Source organism: Caretta caretta, chromosome 11 (genome assembly GCF_965140235.1).
Source record: "Caretta caretta isolate rCarCar2 chromosome 11, rCarCar1.hap1, whole genome shotgun sequence".
Classification (NCBI taxonomy): Eukaryota; Metazoa; Chordata; order Testudines; family Cheloniidae; genus Caretta; species Caretta caretta.
Genome location: NC_134216.1, coordinates 31,428,307 through 31,455,562, shown reverse-complemented (window position 1 = coordinate 31,455,562; position 27,256 = coordinate 31,428,307). Strand labels below are relative to the sequence as shown.

General features: G+C 41.0%; 1 protein-coding gene across 1 annotated transcript; it reads left to right on the top strand.

The window, feature by feature from the left end:
- The first annotated feature begins 549 nt into the window (after positions 1 to 549).
- Positions 550 to 27,046, top strand: CYTIP (cytohesin 1 interacting protein). The gene is made up of 8 exons (XM_075117848.1): positions 550 to 810; positions 5,610 to 5,659; positions 6,081 to 6,135; positions 12,937 to 13,039; positions 13,186 to 13,279; positions 15,901 to 15,970; positions 20,948 to 21,014; positions 21,758 to 27,046. The coding sequence occupies exons 1-8, from the start codon at positions 640 to 642 to the stop codon at positions 22,225 to 22,227; spliced, it is 1,080 nt and encodes a 359-aa protein (XP_074973949.1). The 5' UTR covers positions 550 to 639; the 3' UTR covers positions 22,228 to 27,046.
- Positions 27,047 to 27,256: the final 210 nt, after the last annotated feature.

Genomic DNA, 27,256 nt, shown 5'->3' with positions numbered 1-27,256 from the left:
CATGGCTCTGCCTATGGGCTACCCGGTATCACCTTTCTGCTTGCCTGGAATTACGTTAATTTTTCTTTTTGGAACAGAATTGATAATTAATTAAAAGCAAAATGCAATTTCTCTTTTAAGAGCATCACTGAGCTGGAATAGTGCTTTCTTGCAGTGAATACTTTCTGACAAGTCCTTTTAATTCTTTCTGATGTCCCTAACTCTTCACTGAAGTCGTCATTTGCAAAAGCATGATTTTTTTTGTCAATGATAATTTGAGGAATATGAAGGGACACAGAGCAAATGTAAGAATGAATGTCAAATTCAGGGACATTTTTAAAGCAAGATGGTCTTTTAAACACAAACCATCACAGAACATAAAAACTGCATGATGTGAGTTCTGCTTGTATCCAGGAGTGGAAAAACAAGCTGTTTTCTTTAATTGCAAAATGCATTTCCTAGCTCTCCCATGAGCTTAAAAAAAACATTGAGTAATGTTGCGATCTGCAAGAAGTGATTTATGTAACATGCACCTAAACCACAAGTCACATGGGCTCTTTCTGTTTGCTACTTTTGATTGCTTGGCTGAGGAAACAAACTATAACCTCCTCTACAAGCAATGTTCTTTAGCAATGCCAGTCTAAGTGCCCTTCATCCAACATGTCCTTAAGAAAGCTCATTCAGCAAAACCGCAATGCCAATTTTGTGGGCTACTGTGTTAGTCCAAGTTACACACCTTACTTGGATCCAATGTGCAGTCCCCAGATGGATAATAGAAGAGTTCAGAGTCTGGCAAACACAGTGGGGACATTACCCAGGGGACGCAAACAGGTACGTTTTCAGTTTTTGACATTGTGGAAGGTCCGATTTTTGCAGGACAGATAATTGTTTTTCTGTGTGTTTTTTTTTTATTTCTAAATGTATGCTACAAGGTTATCAACATGTGATTTTTAATGGTTGTTGTAGAATGTAGCAGGCCACATTCAACCTTGATTTAACTTTAATACAGTCAGTGGAATTACACCAGGGGGAATTTGGCCCGGCATGTTTTCTTGGATTGTGATTATAAAACCTTTAAAACAAAACACTAAAATGGCAAGTTTTTAGGGCAACATAAAGTTCTTTTTCAGCTAAAGAAAAGGAGTACTTGTGGCACCTTAGAGGCTAACCAATTTATCTGAGCACAAGCTTTCGTGAGCTACAGCTCACTTCATCGGATGCATGAAGTCACTAACTTCTAAGTCACTAGCTGTGCTGCATTAGGGTTTGTTCTGTTTACAGCTGTGTTGAGAAGACTCTCTTGATTTCTGGGTGTTTCTGATCATTTAATTTACTCTGCTCTAGTATAATGGCTTGTTTGGGCTTTTGGTTCCCTCATGAACTGCCTTCCCCATCTATGACTGAAAGCACCTCTCATTAGTTGTGTCCATCTGGTTTGAAGTATTTTGCTAGAAGCGATTCTGATTTGAATTGTTTCTCAATACAATATTCTTTGTTTTTCTTTCTTTTTCTTTCAGAGTATGACAGATTTCTGTTTGCAATTGGCTTTTAAGAAAGCCCGTTTCTGTTCTTGCTAATGCTGTGAATTGGCAAATAGGCACTTATAGGATCTATCTAACAATCTAATGTAAAGCAGTCTAAATTGAAAGTACATAAGACATATTAACACAAATTATCAAAGAATTTGTACATACTGATTGTGCACTTACGCATTCACTTTGTATAACAATATAAGTGCACTTAATCCTTCTCTTTGTACAATCCTGGAGAAGATAAAGCAGAGCCAGAATTAGACAGATTAATGTATTTCTGTGGAATACTGTTGTTGATTCTTTGTTCAGTTACAAGTGCTTGTGATAGGCACGGTTTTCTATGGCAATCATGCCTGATTTAGAGAGAGAATCTACAGTAATGGTTGTGACATGACCATGTTTGTTAAAAATAAATTACAACACATGTATTTGCTCTGAGAACCACGCTCTGCAAAGAATTACATATCTGATGGACGCTTTAGAGAAGTAGATCAGTTTAAAGTTATGTGCATATTTAACTCTCACAAACAGCCTACAGTTTGCTATAAGTACATCTAATGCTCTTCCCCAAAAACAAATACATGTTTCTGAAATAAGAGTGGTACAGAGATGGTTGTTTTACAATGGGGCACAGTTTTATCCCTCTGAAGTGTGTATCATATGTTTTATTATATTAACTTGCAGTCCATAGACATTTTTGTGATACAGGCCAGTAGTTCCTCATTTTTAATCTACATTTGGCAAGAATCTTTGCTTAAAATTAATGTTAGCCCTTTTCAGAATCCTTCCTGATTTCTTAAATACTTTTCTATTTGCCTGAAATATCAAGTTATGGTTTTCTGGCATTGTGAATGTGTGTATGTTGTTGGATTCCACCATGCATAGAGATAAGAGTAATCCTCATGCGTGAGCAGGTATGGAGGGTCTGTGTGACACCGCTCATCGTTACAGGAATAATCACCCCAATAACGCCCGGTGAAACTTAGGTCTGCTTTTAGAAATGCTGGAATTAGCATTAGCAAATCAGCATTTCCTTTGGTATCACAGCACTCCCGGAAGTACCGCTGTGTGGATGCAATACTCCTAATGTGGGGTCTTCAAAAGTGCTCTGCATTGGCCTAACTCTCCTCCAGTTGAAGACGATGGAAATTTGACTTCAATCGGAGCAGAGTTAGACCAAACCTGAGGGCTTCTGAATCCCAACCCAGGTGGTCTGTTCTCTTGCTGTATCTTATTTTTCGTTGGTGTCAGTGGAGAAAGTAACAGGCCCATTTGGCTACTCATGGATGAATGCTGGCAGAGATAAGAGTGGCTTTGCGGTAAAGGCACAAGAGTGGGAGTCAAAAAGATTTGAGTCCTACTGCAGGTTCAGCTGGTTCTTGTGTGATCTTGGTCAATTAATTCTTTGCCTCAGTTTCCCGGTTTGTAAAACAGGGATCATTCTACTTGAATTTCTCACGGAGCGAGATATGGTGGGTGAGGTAATAACTTTTACTGGACCAACTTGTATTGGTGAGAGAGACACACTTTTTACACCTCTCTGGCACCTTCCAGTAGAGAACTTGAACGCATTTTACAAACATTAATACTTAACTGCCCATGAAAAGAAGAAGAGCTCAACAGTATTTGTGTTATTAACATACACTGTTGGCACGATAAAAATATTAACTCTAATTAGAACTACCTCCCTCCCAACATCACTCCAAATTATTCATTTGTGATACACCTACAGCCCCCTAGAGGTAAGGTAGCATGTCTGGGGCCCATAGATTCCGGCCATGCGTAGGCTTAGGCTGTGCCTGATTACAAAGAGCAGGGTTCAGACCTGCACAGCTCAGACTTCGATCAGGCTGTACATTTTCCATAGTGCACAGCAGTAAAGCTTCCACAATATCAGTGAACATTAAGTGTCTTCTATCTGAAAGTTCCACAAAATACCGTCACAAGGCATTCTTTCTTAGGTTCTAGAATCATAGGAAACACTTCAGCTATTCGACCAGTGCAGGGTTTCCCCCTACAGAGTATAGTCTATTGTACTTTCCAGTTTAAAATGCTCCAAGAAATTAAATTCGCAGCATTTCAATTACGGGGTGGAATCCACAGTCAACCAGTCTCGCTCTCAAAAAGATTTTCTTATTATTCAGCTTCAATTTTCCCTCTTCATAGACTCACCCCATTACTTTTAATTACAACCAATTGCATTACCCTAAACAACCCCTTCCATTATGTTTACAGCCTTCAAACTCTTCAGCAGGTATCACAGTCATCGCTTAACCAAGTTACATACCCCTCCAGGGCTTTGGTTTTTAGAGCACCTGTTCCCGAGCTTTTGAAAGTGGATTACAAAGGTCCTAAGTGCCATTCCCAGTACAAAAGTGTGCTGTGAGTTACCTCATTCTTGTATTGGCCAGTGGTAATGCAATGTATCAATGGGTTTCATCTTTATCCTATTAGCAGCAGGATCATGCCTGACATTTGGCCATACAGATATTGGAGAGTTTTTTTTAAATAAGGCTTGATTCACTGCAGTTTTCCAGTGGAGGACTATTGCAGATTTTACAGTGGCATAACACTGGAGTCACATAATGATATATCAGGTGCAAAATGTTTTCACATGGTAGATTCAGAAAGTGTGCAGTATTTCCACTTTGTATCAGAGGGTCTGGAAAGATCATACTAAGTGACTTTCACACCCATTTGGAAATGTTGCTCCTACCGGTGACTTTCTGTATCATAACAATACTGAAACAATGTATGATGATTGACCTGTAAAACCACTGAGTGTTGCACATGAAATGGTAAGTCAGCCCTAGAAAGCAGACAGGTTTATATACTGACAGTTGTTAATTTGACAGTTGTTAATTAGAATTAGCCAGCCAGCTTTAAAAAGATGGATTTGAAGAGGAATGCAAATTGGTTTACAATCTTATATTTAGCTTCTAAAACTGATGTTCTACAGTTGTCATTTTCATCAGGTTGACCAGATTTACTGTTTAATTAAAACTTTTATTTCAAATTAAACCCAGTTTGTTTAGTTTACCTTTCTGTCATTCAGCTCCATCACTATGGACCTGGAGGCGGCTTAACAAAATTAAATCTCTTCTGTCTAACCCGCTCCCACTTGCCATTGTGTATTTATTACTGTGGCATCAGAAGTGCCTTTGTTATTGACTGATACAACACTATGCAGTCTACCAAACATCCCAGAGACATGTCTCTTTCCTCATCATTCCATTTGGAAATGACACAGAGACTGGGAATGGTATGGAAGATCAGAGGGATTTTGTTTATAACAGATTTATGGAGAATATGGAACCTTGCTGTTGAATTCATGCATGCTGAACAGACCACCCAAGTGCCAACCATAGGATGGTGGTACCAAGGCCTTGAACGGGACCTCTCTATCATACCCCTTTCTGGTCTTCCCTTACCCAATATAGTTTTAGGACTAGATTCATCTGAGGCTTATATTGTTTCTTTTAGGCATTACCTAAGGTACAGCACCCGCAAAATGAAGACTGCTGGGGAGAGGTTGCAGTAGTGCAAAGTGGCTACAAACTCTCTCCTCTACTGAGGAACCTGCATGCAGCCAATGCTATCCCCAAGTGGCCAGGAATGGCTGGAGAGAGTGGATGTGAGATGCCCTGATTCAGCACATCCCCTAAAAACACTGCACCTGCTCCTACACCAGGGGGAACACCAAGGGAGGTTAGACAGCAGTAACACCTTCTGTTCTCCCGGAGGGTACAGAGTGCCAGGCTGGTATGAGTGGAGGTATAATTTGCACCTTGCTGAGTCAGCGAGAGAGTATCTTCAGCAGTTATATACACTTGAAAAGTGGCGCAAACACTCTACCAGGTGTCACTTTCTTCTGTCCCCGTCCCCCCTCACCACACACCAGGTTTTTCACACGATGCTCATGTGATAGCAACTTTGCCAAAATAATTCTCTTGGGAATAGACATTCACTAACACACAAAGGTTCAAGGAATTTTCTCTGTGGTGTACTTTTCTATTAACTTGTTGATTTTATTCATTTTATACGTAAAGTTAAATGTATGGACCTATTAACAATGGCAAACTTTATTTCTGTTTCCAGCTTGCTTTAACCAGATCAAGTTCCTTAGGTGACTCTTCTGGGCCACAAAGGTAAAGAGATTTGCTTTTTACTGTGATACTTGCTCTGATTTTATATTGTGCTGTAGATGTATGGATAGTAAAAAGATAAAACAGAAAATGAAATAAAAGCCATTCCCTGAAGAGCTTACAATCTAACAGCAAGAGTAGGTACAGCACAGATACCAGGCAGAGAATGGTGGTTCGTTCGTACACAGTAGCTAGTGAGCAGTGTAGAGCAGGTGGGTTTAAAAAGTAATTTGAATTTTGAGAGGAAGGGCTCCTAAGATGTATGACTGTCTGTAAATGTGCATGCCATGAATCCAGACTGTTGATGGGGTTGATATGTCACAGTTGGATAAATAGCGGCATTTTGCATTTCTTAGTAATAAATAACCCCCCCCAAATAGGGTGCTGTGTTCTTTATGTGCAGATTTATGTATTTTTCTTACAGACGCCTTCTTGCTATTGTCAAAGAAGATAATGAAACATTTGGATTTGAAATTGAGGTGAGACTTCAGCACTGTGAATATAGATTATCTAATTCACTGACTATGATAGGTCTGTGTTCATGATGAATTGAAGTGATGGACCTGGAATATGATGGACTTCAAAGGGTTTACAAATATAGAAGGACACAGACCAAACCCTATGATCACCCGCCACTACACCTGAACTTCAGAGAGATTCAGATCTGAATCCAGATCCAAAATTTGCAGGTGGGCCTATCTTTATTACGGGCCAAAACAAAACTCTAGATCCAGACACCCTCAACTTCCATGGCTCTTCCTATTCCATGACATAGTTGTTTTAATCCTCCTTCTGAATCCACAATAAGCTTCTTGTTGCCAAAAGCAGGGGGTGTTGTCAGCTGATTAGAATAGAGGGCTAGAAAGCAAGAGGACTCCTGATATCAATTCGGACTCCTGATATCAATTCACACCCCTGTGATTAACTTCTTGAGTAACTTTAGACAAGTCATATAATTTATGCTGGCCTAAGTTTACCCATCTGAAAAATGGGTAACTATGGCACTTACCTGCCTCATAGAGATGTTGTGAGAATTAATGGTTTTAAAGTGCTTTAGATTAACGCTGCTATACAAGTATTCTTGACACTTATGTTACCCAACTCAGGGATCGCTTCAATGTGTGTAGTGTATCTAACTTGTATGGGATTTCCTCATGGACATTGAGGGGGAGAAGCAAAAAGTCCTTTATACAGAGCCCAATGCAAACTTGGAAGGGATAAAGAACAAGTATAGAATATAAATATTTGAGTCCATTATGGGAAAATAACACACACATGCTCTCTTCTAAAAACACTGTACTATCTTTTTAAAATCTTTTTAAACTTTAAGTAGATATATTTTTGGAAGTAAGTGTACAGAGGAAATACATTAAGAAATTTTTAAATAATAATGAATTTACTAAGTTCAACTATTTTATTTTTAAGTAAATCGCATGAAAAGTAACTGTGTGTATATATAGATTTGCAATGTATGCATGTGTGTATCTTTCTTTCTCTCTGTTTTTATGTATAGAGGGAGAGAGAGACACATACAAGAGTTAATATTAACACATCAAATAATAAAAATAAAATTACTTATGGTTCATAATAAGTCAAGAGCTTGATCCTGTAACCTTTACTCTAGGATTACAGGGGCAGGCCTTTGCAGATTTCTTATATATTTTGGGAGATATAAATCTTTGCTATTCCTCTTTCAGCTGACTACTTTAATACTTTGACCTTGATGACTAGAAAAACAAAACTGATGCAATTTTCAGGACAGTTGTCTAATACAAGTATTATAGAACACTTCCTCATACTGTATTTCTAATCTGTACAGACACACATTTGTACAGTATTTATTTGTTTATATACTGGTAGTCTTTATCTGTGTCCATTTATTATTTTGCATAATTACTCTGGGTGGCTTGGTTGTAGCTTTAAAATAAATCACTGATGTTAACAATGTGAGATACATAAGATAGATATTTAGCAGAGTATATAAATAATACATTTAGAAATGTTCTCAAGGAAACATCAGGTTTTTAGGCTTATTTGAGGACATAAGGATCTGATTCCCCACTTGCAATACATAGGAATGAAACCACACATTTATTTACAGTGCTGTTGTTGTGCATCTTTGAAACATTTCTCAAATTTATGCACAGAGAATAAATAACATTTTCAGCCAAATTAGTGTATTAGGAGACGCATAACTTTTTCTGATTTAGTTCTGTGACTAATGAGTGTGTAAGTATTTGGGTCAGGAATAGTGGAGAGCTTTTAGAAGGGAAGATAATTGAGTCAATTACTGTGCTTTTGTATGAATTGAGAGGGCAGATTTTCATTATTTGTGGCATTCAGATTAAAAATAATTATTCTTGGCATATCTTCCTCCTGAGTGTACATTGTCTGTGAGCCTCTCACTTGATAGCCTGGTCTATAAAAAGCCAGTATCTGTTTGGTATTGAAATAGGTTGACTTAGCTCCAGATTTTGACGGTATTTAGGTGTTAACTCCACTTGCCATTGCACTACCTAAGTCCCATTTTCAGAATTGATTTTAGGCTCTTAGGAAGCCTAAATCCCATTGACTTTCAATAAGACGTAGGCTCCTAAAAGCCCGAATCGCTTCTGCACATGAGACTTAGGCTCCTCAGCATGGACTTCTCCCATGCTGCCCCTTTCCCCTGAGGCCTCACCCCATGCTCACTCGTCTCCGCCCCCTCCCCCTTTGGCTCTCCTTTACAGCCAGTAAAAAGTGGGAGGGCTTTTTAAAAGTGATGGGGCCATGACCCCCTGGCCCCACTGTCCCAGCACTCCTGCTTCTATGCCAGCTAGGCCATGTCTGAGCTGGAGGAGTAACTTCCAGCTCAGGTAGACACACCCATGCTAGAACTAGCTCTGATTAAACTAGCATGCTAAAAATAAACATGTAGCTGTAGAAGCATGAGCCACAGGATAGACTAGCCGCCTCGAGTACATACCTAGGGTTTCAGATGGGATTGTGCTCAGGGTGGCTTGTCTGTCTTGCCACCGCCGCTACGCTTTTAGTGCGGTAGCTTGATTAGAGATAGCATGTGTTTTTTCTGCCTGAACTGGAAATTGCATCTCTAGCTACAGTGTGGACATACCCTTAGGCTTTGCAACGCTGACTGGAGCAACACCTAAGCATCTTTTAAAAAAGCAATCTGGCCTGAAGGGTTTACACTGTGTAGATGTGATTATTTCATTATTATAGTATGAGTTTAGACATCCCTGAATAGGACTATATGAATCTCTCTATGCTACCATTTGCAGGTGGTTTATGAGAATTACAGTGGGTGCATTTGAAAGTTTCTGCCCATTTGACTGATTCTACCAGTACTTCCCATTTATGGCCTCAGTCTGTTGTAATCAGATGACAGCAATCACTACTGTTGTAATGGGACCATGCATGTGCCTAAAAAGTTACTAATGTACGTACATGTATGTGCAAGTTTGAGGCCTAAATAGCTAGATATTACTACTCAGGCTGGTATAAACTTTTAGTCTGGTAGGAAAATGTTAAATGGCATATACTGGTGTGATTCTGGAATATTGGGTTTAGCTGAAAGCATTAAGTTGTGCCTAATGTTGAAATCACTGAGTTGCATAGTTTCTTCATGAATAAGTAAATCAGCCCAGGTTTGCTAGAAACTCATGCCAGATTTGCTCATCATTTGATCCATGTTGTGATTAGAAAGATTTGTGAATCTGCCGAGGATTTTAGGGTTGTAACGAAACTCAAAATTGAGTGGGTTTTGGCTGTCTTAGTTTCACTATTAGAGAAACAAGGTGGGTGAGGTAATATATTTTATTTGACCAACTTCTATTGACGAGAGAGACCGCTTTCAAGCCACACAGAGCTCTTCTTCAGGTCTGAGAAAGGCACTCTGAGACAGAGTGCAGTGCTTAATTTGTGCCAGGGCTTGCCAGGACTGAGCCCGGGCACCTCTAGACTTGGCAGTTCATAGTCCCAGCACCTCTGGGCTTGCTGCATCAGTTGTGAATGTAAAAAAATTGCTTAAGCTTTGGTACCTAATTGCTTGAGCCCCAGTATCTCTTTCATTACAAATTAAGCACTGTCTGAGTGTGACAGCTAAATGCAAGGTGGAACACATTGTTTAGCAAAAGGAGTTAGCACATATTGTAAGGGACCAGTCAAGACAAAGTGGCGCATTAACACTTCTGACAAAAAGGGGGGTAGCCGTGTTAGTCTGGATCTGTAAAAGCAGCAGTGTGTCCTGTGGCACCTTATAGACTAACAGACATATTGGAGCGTGAGCTTTCGTGGGTGAATACCCACTTCGTCGGATGCATGCATGCCACAGGACTCTTTGCCGCTTTTGTGAAAAGTGTTAACCCACAGGTGATGGGGTGTTTTAGCATTTTCCTGGGTGAGCTCATTTGAGAGTGTATTGATTATCTGGTTTAACCCACATTATTGTTCGCGCATTTAGTGCACTGAATGAGGTACAACACCTGTTGTGATAGGCATGTGTAGGACCCATGGGTCTTGAAAGTTGTGTTGTCGGGACTGTTGATCATCACAGCTGTGGAGATATGTCTACAGGTTTTGCATCTGTTCTGGTGGGGTCTGGTGCTGCTTTGAGTTGGTGTATCTCGGTCTGTGGGGAAATTGCTTCTGATGATGAGCTTGGAGAGGTTGAGGGGCTGTTTGATGGGGTATTTTTTCAGGATGGGATCCCGATTGTGTATGGGTTGTAATTGTTTGATACCCCGGTTGGGTTCCAGCGTAGGGTGACAGGTGACAACTAGGGGTATTCAGTCAGAGAGGGTTTTATTTCTGTATTGAAGCAGATTCTCTTGGGACATTTGGGTGGCCTGTTCCATGATTGATCTACTTCTCTGGTGGAGTGTCCTTGTTTGGTGAAGATGGTTTTAAGTGTGTTAAGGTGTATATATCCTGGGCTGTTTCCTCAGAGCATACTTTGTTGTATCTGAGTGCCTGGCTGTAGATAAGATTTCTTGGTGTGTTTGAGGTGGTTACTGGATCTACGAAGGTAGGTGTGGTGGTCTGTGGGTTTCTTGTATATGGTTGTCTGTAGGATTCCATTGTTGAAGCTGGTTGTGGTCCAGAAAGTTGATGTTAGTATGGGAGTGTTCCAGAGAGAGTTTAGTGGGTGGGTGGTGGAAATCTATGAGGGAGTTGAAACAGTCTGTCCAAAAGATGAAAATATCAGGTATATCACTGGTTTTGTGCTTTGTTTGTCCAAAAATTCTTTTTCAAGGTGGCCCATGAAGAGGTTGGCATACTGGGGACCATTCTAGTACCCATGGCTGTTCCCATGGTTTGGACACAGTGTGTGTTGTTGAATGTAAAATTGTTATGGGTGGGTATGAAATGGATGAGTTTGCTGATGACTTTGGAGTGGATAGCTGAGGGTAGTCCATTATCTTGTAAATATTTTGAGGCAGGCAATGATGCTGACATTGTGAGGCATGTTGATGTATAGGGAAGTGACATCCGTGTTGGCAAGGATGGTGTTCTGAGGGAGGTTGTTAATGTTGCAGAGTTTGTGAAGGAAGTCAGTTGTGCCCTTTGTGGTGAGTGGTTAGAAGATGGTTTCCTATGAGTCCCGATATTCCTTCAGTAAGAGTGCTGTGGCCAGAGAGGATGAGTCTGCCTGTGTTCCCTTGTTTGTGTATCTTGGGAAGCATGTAGGAGGTCCTTGGGATTAGTTTGTGGGAAATGAGTTTGTAGAGTTACGCTTGGAATTGTTTGGGGAAGGATTTTATGATATCCTGGGTAAATTGTGGTGTGGGGTCTTCTTTGAGTTCTTTATAGTAGGTGATGTCTATAAAAACTTCAAACAGCAAAAACTTCCCCCCAAAGCACCACAACTGGGCATCCAGCAGCCATGGCAGAGCCTCCCCTGGCCTTATTATATCCACCACCCACGTCAACGGTGTCCCCTTTGTCTACTGTTTGATCACTCTCTGGTGATTAGATTAGCTGTCCTCTTGGTGGTGGAGAAATCATGGTAGATGCGAGGTTTGTTAAGGATTTCACAGTCAATTTTTTCCCTGAAGTGGACATGGTAATTGTGAGTGGTAGTGTCGTTGTTGTTTCACTATTAACGTTTCGCACAGCCCCAGTCCTGACTTGTGGTAGGAAGATGCGGTTAAATATTGATATTGCCAGGCAACCAACAGGATTGGTTATTTCTTATGTCTTTACGAGATAACAGAGATTTTGATTAGGTATTTACAGTTGCATGATCTGTCTGGCTATTTTTCGAAGTACATGTGACACAGATGATGGATTTTGCTTGATTTTTCCTCATTATTTAGTGAATATTCATTTCAAAATAAAAAAGAGGCAGCTATTTTTTTCTTGGAGGAGGTGTGGACACAATGTTATGCCTTGGGACTCAGAGCTTTTACAGCTTAAAAGATGACTTAGGACAAGAGCAGGTTCAATTTTCCTTACTTCTCAGTCATCTCATAATAGTCTCTTGTCCCATCTAATATTACCTGATGGTTAAAATGACATTTGAAATACGGTAGCATAGATGGGCCCAAAATTTTTAAAACCGTGTTCCCAGGCTATGTCAGACTCTACCGTGTTATAACTGGATCCTACAAGATGGTAGATTGTTGTAGTGTAAACAAGAGAATAATCTATGTCCAGGTAGGCTAGAACCAGAAAGTTGTTCTTGTCTACAGTTAATGTGTAAATAGGCCTAAACTCTTCTTGTTGCTGTTTAAGAGCCATCTTGGTTTAAAACTATGTTGTGTAGGAACGGTACATATTGTAAATAAAATGAACAAGGATAATTTATTAATTGTTTTTCTGTTTCCACTCATTTCTCTCCTAAGAAGGAAATATCCTATTCCCATTGTCTCAGGCTTCTTGACTTCTCATTTACGATAATAACAAAAGTAAGAAAAAAACATATGCAATACAAAAAATAAGAAAACACTGAAAATAAGATAGGTTTCAGAGTAGCAGCCATGTTAGTCTGTATTCACAAAAAGAAAAGGAGTACTTGTGGCACCTTAGAGACTAACCAATTTATTTGAGCATAAGCTTTCGTGAGCTACAGCTCATTTGCATCCGATGAAGTGAGCTGTAGCTCACGAAAGCTTATGCTCAAATAAATTTGTTAGTCTCTAAGGTGCCACAAGTCCTCCTTTTCCTTTTGAAAATAAGATGAACGTTTACTGTACACTGATTGGGCTGTAAGGCAATATTTAACTTTTTACATTGATTTTGAAGTTTTAATATTGGTAACATTGTCAATTTGATATTTATAGACACGTAGATTACAACACCAAAATGCTTGTTCCCTGCAAATATGCACTTATGTCTGCAAAATAGAAGAAGAAAGTCCTGCCCATCTTTCTGGCCTGCAAACAGGTAACTATCATGTTTTTCTATGGTTTGTGGCTCTGTTTGTTTCTTTTCCCATTTATTTCTGTGTCATTTAGTTTTTGTTTTTAGAGACTGTGGAAAGAATGGTGTGTACCTGAGATGTTCATTTTACTTTTATTTAAATTTACCAGGTGATATTCTAGCCAATATAAATGGAGTAAACACTGAAGGTTTTAGTCACAAGCAAATGGTGGACTTGATAAAATCTTCAGGGAATTATTTAAGGTAATTAAGTGTTTTTTCAAACATTTTAGTTTAATCCCTTCTCACACTATGAGCCTAAGAAGAAATGTTCACTTGTTTCCTGATGCTTAGTTTGCTGTTTCTGATGCAAAGACAAAAAGGATTAAATCAAATTCTGCTGATGAAATAAGATCCACAGTTCTGCCTGTAGGCAGGAACACAATAGCAAGTTCAAAATCGTAGAGCCACACTACACGACAGTTTAGGACAAGACATGCAAAGTTACCATAGCACATCAAATATGCAGAATGTAATTGCCCAAATTAGAACTGAACCCTGCTCTAGCATAGGGTGACCATATTTCCCTATGCTGAATATTGGACACCTTGTAAAATTACTCGTATTCAAAGGAGTTCAGCGGCAGTCAATCAGAATGATGCAGTAAAAATGTTCAAATTAACATTAAGTTGACTGAGCTCCTGTTAAAAAAGAAATACTAAGCAGTTGGAGTCTTTTTATTTATCTTCTTATCTTTAAGACTTTAGGTTTGATACAGGGAGGGGTGACACACAAATCCCTACCCTCCCACACACACACTGGGAGAGGTGACGTGCACATACTCCCATACACCTCTCATGTACGGTGGGGGACAGGTGACCGACTGACCCTCCCCTCCTTGCCTGGCACTCTCTGCCCTCCCTGCCTGGCTGGGCCCTCGGGACACACCCGCCTCTCCTGGTACCTGGCACCACATCTTCCTGAGGCAACACGTTGGGGGGGAACACTCAGGGTCCCATGCCCCTCCTCCCCAGATTTCTGCCAGGATTCATACCAGAATGTGGCCAGCAGCAGCCTTTTGGCACTGTGCTGGAGGGAAGGGACGGGAGTTGCTTCCAGCAGCAGGGGAGGAGGAGTGGACGGGGAAGAGACGACCTGGCCTGTGTCTTTGCAGAGTTCATCTCTTCTTCTCTCCTCCATCCCCAGTGGCTGGAAGTAGCTTGTCCCTTCCTGCCCACACAGTGTCAAAAGGCAGCTCACACCTCCAGGCTGCTGCTGGCCACTGACATAACCCAGCCATCTCCTGTCCCCCGTCTATAGCGTGGGCAGGAAGGGGTTAAGCTCTAAGGATGCATTGTGCACCAGGGCCCAACCTGACTGCAGGGGCTTCAGCAGCCACAGAGCCCGGCCAGAGATGTGGGTCAGCAGGGAAGGGTGCCTAGGGGCCAGAGCAGCCTCATGCCCACTGGGGGCAGGACCCAGGGCAGGAGGGTCTTGGACTTTCCTGGGGTGCTGGCCCAACCAGAGGCAGTGGGGGAAGGAAGGAGCCTGCCAGCTAGGGTGACCAGACAGCAAGTGTGAAAAATCGGGAGGGGGTAAGGGGTAATAGGCACCTATATAAGACAAAGCCTCAAATATCAGGACTGTCCTTATAAAATTGGGAAATCTGGTCACCGTATTGCCAGCCAGGCTGCTGGTGAGCTGAGCGCTCCAACCAGTGGCTGGTTCTCTGCACATTGCTGGGAGTGGGACACTTGGGAGGATATGGAGTAGCAGCGGGGTTGGGAGAAGGGGCAAAACTGGGAGAGAACAGTGAGAGGGGGAGCATGTAAAGGGCCGATGGGTGGGCAGCACAGGTGACATGTAACCAGGCGCTGCCTGGTGCCTGCCCGCATTCGCCGGCCACTGCAGTGCTGGCCAGAAATGGAACAGGGGGCAGGGCCCTGCTGGCCAAGAGCCAGCATGCAGTGTGGGCTGCACTAACAGACCACCAGGGGCGTAGCTGGTCCCACACACTGAATCTTCACCCCCCGCATCAGCCTTGCACACCCACCCCTATTGTTGGCCACAGGACCCCTCCACTCACCACTGGTGGGAGGGTGACTGGCAAGCAGGGATCAGGCCAGCAGCAGGACCTGCCAATACTGATGAGGGAAGGCAGAAAATACGGGACAATTTGTTTTTAAGAAAAAGTCAGGACACCTGCAGGAGGGCTTAAATACGGGACAGTCCCTTTAAGAAGGAGACATCTTGTCACCCTACTCTTGCAAGCACTATTGAGCATGAGGTAAGTAGGTTTTTGCAGTGGATCAGCAAAAAGCTGTTTATCACAGGCACTTATAGAATGATACATTGGAAGAATTCCCAGGCCATTACAAGACCTTCTCATCTCACACTCTCACACTTTTTGATCTTTATGGTAAGTAGTATTAGTTTTCTCAGTGCTTGTTGACATAAAACATATAGGAACACTAATTGGTCAAGACAGACACCTACCTCCTTGTCCCCATTGGCCCTAGGATCCCCTTTTTTATATTTACTATTCTTTGGAAGTTGGCCCAATACTCTCTCTTCACCCTCTCCTGCTTCTCCACACTCATGTGTTTGGAAATTTCCAAGTGGCTTGATTCCTCTGTAACACAGGAAATACATCACTCCTTAAAATAGCTGATTCAAGAGAGATAATACATCCTAACTGCATCCCTTTCCCCAGACCTCCATATTCCACTTGCCTTTTAGATTGTGAACTCTTTAGGGTATTTACTGTGCCTACTCCTCTGTGTGCTACTGCAGTATAAACATTACCTAATAGTAGTAATGTAATACCTATACATGCTTAAATGGTCATTGTACATTTCAGTCATGAAAACAATTGTTCTTTACAGATTAGAGACTGTTAATGGAGCCAGGATTGTTAGGAGAATGGAACTTGAAACCAAGCTGCAGTTATTGAAGGTAATTTAATATGTGTTTTTTAAGTGCAGTATGTCTCTTGTAAATATGTTGCACGTAAAAAGTGCCAGATTGATTTCCTGAAGACCAAAGTCATCTATTTATCTGCAGACAAAGAAGGAACAGGCAATGGAAATGCAACATCTCGCATTGCCTTGCCAATATGCATCAGCCCCTCCTGCCTCAAGTGCTGAGAGGCTAGTTCATTTCCTATGTCTTTGACCTTGCAAATTCTACTGCCAGCGAGGATACCAGGTGTGTTGGCCATCTTTGTGAAGAGGATGCTTCTCCACAAGGGGAACCCCAGAATACCCTAGGCCCTCATTTCATCATCTGCGTAAGGTTATCCAGCTTGGGACATTGTTCATACATAGTATGTGCGAGGAGTAGAATTAAGGAACGTTGGCTGACTCAGGATAGCCCAAAGCTGCTGGGTGATGATTTCAAGACTGATTGAGAGGAAGGATTGTATTGTGGTTAGGGCACTAGCCTGCCACTTGGGGAATTGGGGTTCAATACTCCGCTTTGCCACAGACATCCTGTGTACCTTGGGCAAGTCACTTAGTCTCTCTGTCTCAGGTGCCTATCTAAAAATGGGGATAGTAGCACTTCCTTACATCACAGGCTTTTGTAAGGTATTCAAATACTATGGTGATAAGAGCCATATAAGCACCTAAAATATCTAGATGATAGAATTACTTCTACTTCTGTAAACCTATAATAATCTCTGCTATGTGAGTGTCAGTAATGGGCAAGTACGAGGTATTATGACACAGACCTTGATTCATTCTTTATCAACAGAGTTGGTATGATTTTTAATTTGATTTGTATTTAGCAAATACCACCAGCAGTTTTGTACCACGCCATGGAATTCATAAAAAGTTTAAAAAAAAACCCACAAAAAACAAAACAAAACCACATGCTGAACTTAAGCGTGTGTGTGTGTGTACGTACATCTGACTCCAACTGAGTGAGCCGTGGCAGATCTGAGCAGTGGCCCATGCCAGCTGACGCGGACTTGTCGGCCTCCAGCTGTTTAACTGCAGTGTAGACATTCTTGTTCAGGCTGCAGCCTGGGCTCTAAAACTCTGTGAGGTGGAAGGGTCCCAGAGCTCAGGCTGCAGCTTGAGTCCGAACATCTACACCACAATTAAACAGCCCCACAGCCCGCACCCCGAAAGCCTGAGTCAGCTGACACGGGCCAGCTGCAGGTTTTTAATTGCAATGTAGACATACCCTATGCGTACACGTTAAGACATCAAGTTGATCCAATTAACATACCTGTCTGGTGTAGTCAAACTATTTACTAGTGTCCGCATAACTGGAGTTGATGTTCGTGTAGTTGAGAGCAGAATCTGACCCATCCTCTTTACTGTTTTTCTTTTCTTTTAAACAATTCTGGGCCTGATTCACCTCTCACTTACACTAGTGAAACTAATGATTTCAGTGGAGACACTGAAAGGAAAAGGAAAGTACTCGGCCTTTAAAGTGTTTTGTAATTTAAACAGATTAATTTTAGTGAAGAATTTAAATTTTTAAAGTGTCCCAGAAGTGGTAAGTAGAAAACGCCTGTTTAAAACTATTAAAAATACACCTAACCTCCCAATGAATTACAGCAAAGTTGGGTTTTCTTTGGGATTCTCAGAGCAGGATGGTCTAGTGGATAGAGTACTGGACTAAAAGTCAGAAGACCTTGGCTTTGTTCCCTGTTTTGCCACTGGCCTGCTGTGTGTCCTTGGGCACATCTCTGTGCTTCTGTTTCTCCTTTGTCTTCATTTAGAATATAAAGGCAGGGACTGTCTCTCACTCTCCTTTGGGACCTCTGGGTGTTATGTAATGCAGCTAGTCTAATAATAATATTTACCAGGTGGTTCTTTGCAAGGCTGACTCTGAGGCAAAGCTCCTTCATATACAGTGCTGCCTTTATGCAATCTACCATGTTCTGCCCTGTTCCTCAGTGTTAGGAGATTTAGAAAGGTAGAGGGAGGTGGGGGAACTATACATGCCCAGCATGCTGCTTACATCACATGGGGCCACCACCTGAGTTTGACCTCCAAATGACCCTAATATTGGAATGGCAACCCCAACTTTCATTAAATCAGCTAAGTATGCAAGCAGTCACCACCACTTAGTCCAGAAAGAACTAGAACTAAGTCAAATCATGGAGCCAGGCATTTCATTGCTGTGATTGAGACTGCAGTAGTTGATTATTATGTTGGCAGTAACTAGTACCGCTACAGATTCCATTACTGTTAGTTGTACAGGCTGGAATAAGCTGCCTGACAATTGATCTCTTCCCCCCCCTCCCCCAGATAAAAGCTTTGAAAAGCATCTGAGCCGAAGAAAAACATCATAAAGTTACTCTGCTTTGTGATATACCCATGTACATTTTGATTCGACAAACAGCAGGTGGAACAGAGCTACTTTACAGTGATGGATTTAAAATATCCCCAACCTGTTTTAGCAGCCAAACTCTAGCCCTGCTAAGTGGATTTGTAAAATATGAAATTCATTTCTCTCCTTTCCCCTTCCAGATTCAGAATCTAACCCCATTCCCCATCTTTCAGCCCTCGTTCAGAATTTAATTAAAGCAGTTATCTGCTTCCAAAATGGCTAGTCCCCTTGCTGCAGTGCGGACTACATTGTAATGCTCCATGATGGTGCTAATAGGGCTGGTCATTCTGAACATCCTGTGAGCCACACAGCAGAGACCACAGCATTTCTAAGCTTAAGTCACTGGTAAAGCAAAATTGCTGCATCTCTAATCATATGCCCTGTTTTCAAAAAGGGGGTTAATTTACCAACTAGTTTCCCAGAAGTGCAAAACCACTACCTCACAAAATAGTTGTCATATATCAAAGTATTGTGAGAGTGTGGGCCTGGGCCCACCGGTTTCCTATTAGTGTGGTTACAGTGGTAAGAAACCTACTTTTGTTTATAAAAGATCAGTCCCCAAAAAGCCTTCTATAAATGAGACTCTACTCACGTATGTGATAAGTAACTACAAGTATAAAGAGTCATTATAAACAGAATTAGAGAGACAAAGTGGGTGAGGGAATAAAAGATATTCTCTTTTATCTCACCCATCTTGTCTCTCTCATATCTTGGGACCAACATGGCTACAACTATACTGCAAACAGAATAAGCACATTTAGAGTTTAAGAATTGTTTGGGTTTTTGACATAACCTGCCAGATTGATACAAATAACCTTTTTACAGAACCAGGGACCGAACACGTAAGCACATTGTCATTGAGAGGTGTTCTAAACTTTTGGGCCAACAAACTGAAGAGAAGTCTAGCTAACATTTTGGCAGCAACAGATGGATGCATAACAATTTTTTGAGAGTCCAAGTGCTCCCAAATTTCAGTTAGGTGCCAGAAACAATAATTAGGGGATGGCTGGGACTCTGATGTAGCGATAGTGAGAATAAGGAAAATCTTGGATATTCTGAACAATCAATCAAAGGTGTCTTTTGCTGCCCTCTTGAGAATTCACCCAAATTTAGCCAAATTATAGGCCTCTGAAAATCGCCATTTGCAAAAGTTCAGTAGTGCTAGTTGGAAATGTTAGCAGCAAGCTTCTAAACTTTTTTTTTTTTTCCTCATGGTTTTTCACTGCAGCAAGAAAGAAATTTTTCAGTTTGTTTGTGTTGACCTGAAACTAATTTTATTTGGGGTTTTTTGGGTTCAGCCACCAAACTAAAAATCAGTTATCCACTCAGCTCCAGTAATGAAGAAGGGAGGAGGTAGTCTAATGTGACTGCCCTTGAAACAACAGTCCACACAAATGTCTCCACACATGCGGTATTAGCAAAAATCTGCATTTGTATTCACTATCAAGCTTCTGCATATGTGAACCAGGAAGTGGCGTGCCTAGCTACCTATTTATAGATGCACTGGGTTCATTTATATCATTGCAGATGGCCGTATTGCATCCACCTTAAAGCAAAATGGTACAGGTTTTATTGTTTTAATTAAAATATGTAACTGCATTTGAGATGTGTCTAGATAAGCATGCAGCAGGGAGGAAGCCAGCATGTTGAGCAACTTCAGAATAGACCAGCCTTTGTAGGCATCAGACTGAAAGTGTTGTTGCTAACCATGACATCAGGACATTGCTCATGGCAGAACAAGCAACAGAAGCACATGTGCCTTGTTTTCAAGAGCTCAGCACCCACGACTGGGGACAGATTTCTAGAAGAGATCAGTTCCCACTTGGACGCTTAACAGGGCAACATTTTGAAAAGCGTTAGGCTCCTGGTTTGCTGAGCTTTTTTGAAAAATCTGGTTCTTCAACTTGGTGACTAAATGGTAGCTGAGCATTTTTTAATATCCAGACCACAGGGCCCAACAGCCCATGACCCTGGCCTCACAGTGACATGACTGGCAGTTTGAATACAGCAACCAATGCTGGAAATTCTGAAGATCTTCTTATTCCAAATAACTAGATAATCTCTCTCCCAGCCTTTCTTTTGGCAAATGAGTTTCACTAGATACTGTCCTTGCCAGTGATTATTACATAGTTACTGCACTACAGTTATGGCTTTTGCTTCAAAGATGCTATCTGCTTCTATTATGGGATGTGCAGATAGTATTCAAATGTTGTTGGTACAGGTAATTATAGTATCATGCCTCTGAACTTTTGCATACTCTTCTTGTTAGAGATAAGCCTGGCTTCCAATAACTAGAGTTATCATATCTATGGGTATAAGAGAACCCAGATAATACTCCATAGTAGCATGTGTTAGGTGCATCAGCAAAAGTCAAACAAAAATTAACAGAATAATTTTGTTTCTGGGAGAAATTTACTAATTTTCAAGCAAGCTCTGTTAATACGACTGGTAAGAGAATGTACGCTTTATTGAAAGTACCTGCTTCCTAGAACTAAGCTGCAGTTTTTCTGAATACACCATTTCTCTAAACCAGCTTTACATTGTGAAAGTTAGTGCTAATCATCATTCATAATTTACCCTTCACAGCAAACTATGCAGGAAAAATGGGTGGAGTACCGATCTCTGCAATTACAGGAACAACGCTTGCTGCATGGTAAGTTTTGATTTCCTGTTAGGAAACCACAGTACGTTTCATGACCATCACAGCTTCTTCTGCAGAAATTCTGTGTGCTCAGTCGAAAGCAGGTGTTTGCTTGGGTCTGGTTTTCATTTGGCTTCTTTTTCCCTGTTAATGAGGGTACTGGGTGGAAAAACTGTTTCAGGGATTAATGAATGGGGATGTCTGTCTCCTTGGCTGGCGCAGAACAAAAGGTAATCTGCATGAATTCTAGAAAACAGAAGTTGGCATTGGTTACACCCTTTTCTCCTCCCTTCCTTTACTGACTGACCCAGGGAAAGGCCTTCATTCTGTTTATTGAGGGGGAAGTGATAGGTACATAGCTAATACACCTTCCTCTAAAGTATCAGTTATTGGCCACTGCCTGAGACAGGACACTGGACTTGATAGATCAATGTTCTAAACTGGCATGCTAAATCCATGGGGGTCTTCCCCATCTTCCTGGCTGGAAAAAAGCTGATGACAGGTCAGTAAGGAAGAACAGAGAAGGGCTGAGAAATCTAGGGGAGACCAAATAAAACCGTTGACGTGCCTTGTGTAGATCTCTTCAATCAGCCAAACATGTAGGCGTGAATTACCAGTAACATCTCTCTCTAATGACACTTCGGGAAATTCAGATTGGGATGTTGTAGATTATCTTTGATACACAGATTTCCTGTGCTCTAGTCTTTACGTGATTTACATTGTATAATTCTGCTGCTTTTATATCTCTTTTCTAGGGGAGGTGAATGACAACTCTCTGTTTGACACCCAGGAATTGGAGTCCAATTTATTCGGTAGTTGTGCTTCACCAAAGCCTGCCTTCCCAATTAAACCCCGATTCTCCAGCGAAAGCAGCTGTAAAAGCCGTCTGAGCTCAATGACGGTGGACAGTGAGGATAGCTTCTACCAGAGCGGTGTTTTTGAGGATTCTGCTCATGAGACTTTGAGCAGGCAGTCAAGCACAGATGACGATTGCTTCTTTTCAAGGGACAATGATACTGCAGTAGGGAAATATTCACTGAGGAGGAACAGAAGCATTAGTGTGGCTAGCAGTGGATCAATGTCGCCCTCATGGGAGGGAGGCAGTTTTTCAAATATTTTTGGAACACTCCCACGGAAAAATAGGAGAGGAAGTGTCCGAAAGCAGCTTTTGAAATTCATTCCAGGTCTTCACCGAGCGGTGGAAGAGGAAGAAAGTCGGGTCTGACATCTTAAGTATCTTCTTCAGCAAGGACTGTGTTAGTATCCATAGACAGAAACTTCAGCAGTAAAACCACATGGTGCCTGGAATTCATACTGACTCACCCAGCCACACATTTCCCCCCAACATAACATTACGATGGGATTGCCGTTCGTTAAAGTGCTGGCTTTTTTTTCATTCTTCTACATGCAGCTAGCACATTGTGAACCCAGCTTTGTTAGTATAGAGCAGATTTTCAGGGACTAACTTTGGCATGTGAAAAAGCTTTGCAGTGCCTCCTCATCGACCCTTGTGTTACCAATGTAGTCCTCTCTGTGTGAGAGTTACAGCTATTTATTTCCTATGTTAGCCAGCCAAATATTATATTCTTCAAAGAACTTTAATAAAGGGCCTGCTGCTGCTGAAATCATTGGCAAAAGTCCCATTGTGAGCAGGATCAGGCCCCACATATACAAATGTGCGCACCACAGAAGAACAAAACTGTGAAAAGAAGTGCAGTAACTAGAAGTCTGAAGGATTTACTTGTATGTTTGTTAACCTTATATTTTGCCTGTGCTGTGGCTCAGACTAGGGTATACTTGAGTTTCTGTAGCAGAGACTAGGGATTTTTATTTAAATGCAATTGTATTTCCAGTCAGTAAGCTAGAGACCACGTTTCTCCAGTCAGTCACGCCCATAGGACAGCATGCAGACACTGCAGGGACCGTAGCAGTGACTCCTAGGATATCGTTGGAATTTTTCTTATCTCTTCATACTATTTATATTTTAACACACATCATGACCTATGGCCCACACTTTCAGACCTGTCTGCTCCTCATGGCTGAAATCACTGATATGTCATGCTAAGTCTTTACCATCACAGGGAATTTGAACTCTAAGGTTCACCCACAAACTTACATGATTCCTCAGCTAACAAACCAAAGCTTTTCTACTATGGCAGCTCATTCAGTACCATTGTCTGTTGTTTTTATACTAGACTGGCCACAATAGCTGAGTTACTGAGTTTTTAAAACGTGTGTGTGTGTGTGTTTCATTCATCTGGGTGGGGGACAAACTGGGGCCATTGAACATAAATGAACTTGGGAGTCAAAACATTTCAGTTTTCTTTATTAAAAAAGAAAAGAAAAAAGAAAAAAAACGGCAGAGAAAAGCATAAAGGATTATTGGCTTAAAAAAAGGAGGGGGTATCTGAAATATGAGAGATTGCAGAGCCACACTCATTAGACTGTGATTGAGTATGTTTGGGGGAGGTATTCAGCTGAGGTATGTTATTTGATCTGCACCTGCATGGTAGTCTAGAAAGAGAGAGGAAGGGTTTTCTGGTGCTGCTGGTATCGGATTGACATTACCTTCGGTAACATGAATTGGCCTTGTACTTAGCAGCAGTGATGACAAAGATCATTGAAATGGTGAACACCAAAGAAATACTGGACAGATGTGTACAGAGCAAAGTAACATCCACTGCAGTAGTTTGGCAACAAAAGGTTTGAAATAGATTTCAGTGGTTTGGAATGAGAAGGAGTCTTCCAGGGTGAACTGATTGAAAATGGAAAGGAAAGAAAAAATGGAATGGCAGCACAAGGTTCTGGGAAACTAGTGATATTGTCTGACTGCTTTTGTGTATCTTCCACTTCAAGACCCTGCTATGACAGCTCAGGTGGGCCTGTTATCCCTGCTTATAGTGACATGTCTCTAACTCCTGTCACTTGTTTCTGAAATTCTAATCAGGCTTATTGAAAACATATTTCCCTGTACTGTGCATATGTCAGGCTCAGTAACAAGTAATGTAAAGGTTATGCTTCTTCACTGTCACCAGTTGAGATTATTGCAGTCAAAGAAGCATATCAGAATTTCAGCAGTCTTGAGAAAATATTGATCAGCGAACAAGACCTAAATATAGTACATCAAATGAATTCTCCTTCTTCAAGGCCCCATAGAAATAAGTACATCCCTTCCTATGCCATTCTCATGGGATGTCCTGCAGTTACCAATAGGATTTTGTTTTGTTTCTGAATGGAATGCAAGATTTCAGTCTCACCTTTGAAAACTCTTTACAAATCAGTGTCAGGGAAGTGCCTTTTTGGGATTCAAACCCCATAGACAAGCTTGCACTCTTAAGGACTTCATGGAACCCTGTATACAACTCTCTATATAGTATTTTGGTGTACTGCTGCTGGAACAAAAGGGTCAGCAATTATCTAGGTTTTTTAGGATTAAAGATTTCTATAGCATATGGAGTGAAGATGGAAGGGATAGTTTACCCAAGATTGATTATAGGAAATTATTTAATAAGTTTGGATATAGAATGGGAAGGAAAGGAAACACTTTGTGTATATCAGGTATTATATGTGCAAAACACTTATAATAGATCAAGCACAAATTAAGTCCTCTAAACTGTGGGCAAAACTTTTCAAAACATAGCATAGATGGAAGACGTGTTAATGTAATTATCTTTAAGAATATCTTTTGTTTTACATGACTTGGTTTTAACTGACAAAAAAAGAGCATTAAGAGGTAGTTTATACTTCAGACTTTACTCTACTCTAACAAGATTTCAGTTGTGTTTAAAACATCAAAGTCAAACCAGCAACTTTCGCCACCACAAACAAACAAAAAGTCAAAGAAATATGCTCCATTGTACCCAATATTCCTTTAGTTGATAAATTTTGTTTCAAAGGCACATCTTCCAAGGTGATTTCATCACCCAACTCTTGCTAGGCCAACAAGAGATGTGAACCAACATTTCAGATAGTTTTTATATTTTTTTCTAAGAGGATTAAAAAGATTGTAGTACAGCAATTCTCCATGTGAAGTTGAGGGAAGGGAAACATTACATGAACATGGGAGAAGCTTTATTGCTCTGTTTATTACAGGAAGCACATTCTTTTGTTTGTTCAGTTTAACATATATGTTTATTATTATGTTAAAAATTGAACATGTGTTTTAAATTCAACCCCACTCCCATGTCTCTGGTGGTTCAGAGTTCAAGCCTTGATCTAGCTGAGCTCTGAATTTTCTGACTGGCCCTTAACCTGAGCAAAACCAAACCCCTTGATTCAAATAACCCCACACCTGATCCAATCTAATTTTTGCATCTGGAGTCCATTTCTGAATCAACACAGTAAATCACAGGAAAAAAGTTAAGATACATCGCATGTATTTTCAGAAATTGCTTTCTTGTTTTGTTTTTCCCCACAGTTATTTTTAGACACAATGTCACTAGGAGGTCTTGTGGGAAAAATTAGATGCTTAGGTGTGACTGTGGGCACAGTGATGCTCTAGTGAAGGCTGGATTGAAAATCATGCCCATAATACCACTCTGAGAACATATAGGACCTGACACTTTAACCTAGATCCCAAATTTTCAGGTGCAATTTTGCAAATACAAATAATTGGGCCCACATCTTGCACATGCAAATAACTGCAGTTGCACATGGTAGCACCTAGACATCTAACAATCCAATGTATAGGTGCAAATATGCAGGCAGAGTTGTTTGTGCATATAAAATTGCACCTGCCAGGTTAGAAGCCATCTCTGAAAATCAGACCTTTTAAGTATAGGACGTTCCTAAGTGAAAATCCTGCATTGAAGTAAATATTTTCTTTCTTAGCATGTCTACTGTACATGTAGGTGGAATCCTGGCTCTACTGAAGTACATTGATTTCAACAGGGCCAGGATCTCACCCTATTTAGGAACAGGAATTCCATAACTGTGTTAAAATTTGACTCTCAAGTAATAAATACCATTTTATATTAAAATCATAGAATATTGTTGCAGGAAAAGGGCCTCTGATTTGTGCTGAAGTACATGCAAACTGGGAGGTAGTGAATATGTAACTGATATGTGCAAAGGTGGGTTTTGCATAAGATAATTTGCACATACGTGGATCGGGGCCCTTTGAACAAATGACCCTGTGCAGTTAAATCCCTTCTCCCCAGTGGATCTCTGAATGCTTTAGGGGATTTACCTGCATCCTTGGTGGTTATATATCAGAGCAATGAAAATGGCTTGAGTCAATCTTTTAATTTGGGCTTGATCAGTTTAACAGAACATATGGATCTGAAATCTGTGCTGCATTTTAGCAGCAGTGACGAACTAGAGTTAGGCCAGAACCACAAATTTCAGATCCAACTGTGGATTTCAAGTCCTTCAGAGGTTGTTCCACATGGAGCAACCCAACCTTCATCAGAGCTCCTTCTCCCCAAGGTTTGAGGGTGTTTGGAGCCAGGGTTTTGGTCTGAGACCATCTCCACAAGCAACAGATGTTCTCGGACTTTCCTGTTGGACCTAAAGGTGAAAATTTGTACCCTTGCACTGTAAATAATGTGGGTAGCTAAAGGCTGACTGTGTGCACTTGGTAAGCACCCCCTCATAAGCCAAAGTGACGAGATATTAAGTACTAAGTTATTAACCAACCAGCTAGGGAATTCAGCTGGTCAGGTGAGGATGTTTAAAAGAGAGACAGGAGGGAGAGAGGAAGGCAGGGCAAAGGAGCCCATTATCTCAGAGAGGTGAGATCTGTCTCTCCCTCCTGCACTTTGCCTTGGTATTAGGTAAAGACCTGGGGAAAAGTCTTATGCTGTGGGGAACAAATGTTTACAAAGCACTTGGTGTTGAACTTGCTACTGGTGTGTATGAGGACTATTTGCAGTAAGGATCCAAGATAAGGGAACCCTGCCCTGTGACAATAAACAGACGTTTTATTTGTGTTGAGTCAAATGCAACCTCAAAGTCTAAACTGTAGCTCTTTGTATTGTAAGAACATAGACTAGACAGTAAACCCATGGAAATTGTTTAAAATAAATATATTTTTATTTCTCTTTTTCCAGAATTCTTTTATAAACAATGTTTTGAATGAAAATATCATTCTGACTGTATTTACAAAGTCCAGAATGATTCGGACTAGAGGCGGGGGAAGAAGGAGAGGCTTGGTGTTTTGCTCAAGCATTATGTCAGCATGATAATTAAAAAAAGAAGTCTATTTAAAATATTCTATAGACATAAATATTTAAGTCCAGATCCTCAGCTGCTGT

Coding starts and splice junctions, on each gene's coding strand:
- CYTIP (XM_075117848.1), top strand. CDS start 640: ATGTCCTTAAGAAAGCTCATTCAGCAAAACCGCAATGCCAATTTTGTG. Junction 811..5,609: donor TACCCAGGGGACGCAAACAG/GTACGTTTTCAG, acceptor TTCTGTTTCCAG/CTTGCTTTAACCAGATCAAG. Junction 13,280..15,900: donor TCTTCAGGGAATTATTTAAG/GTAATTAAGTGT, acceptor TGTTCTTTACAG/ATTAGAGACTGTTAATGGAG.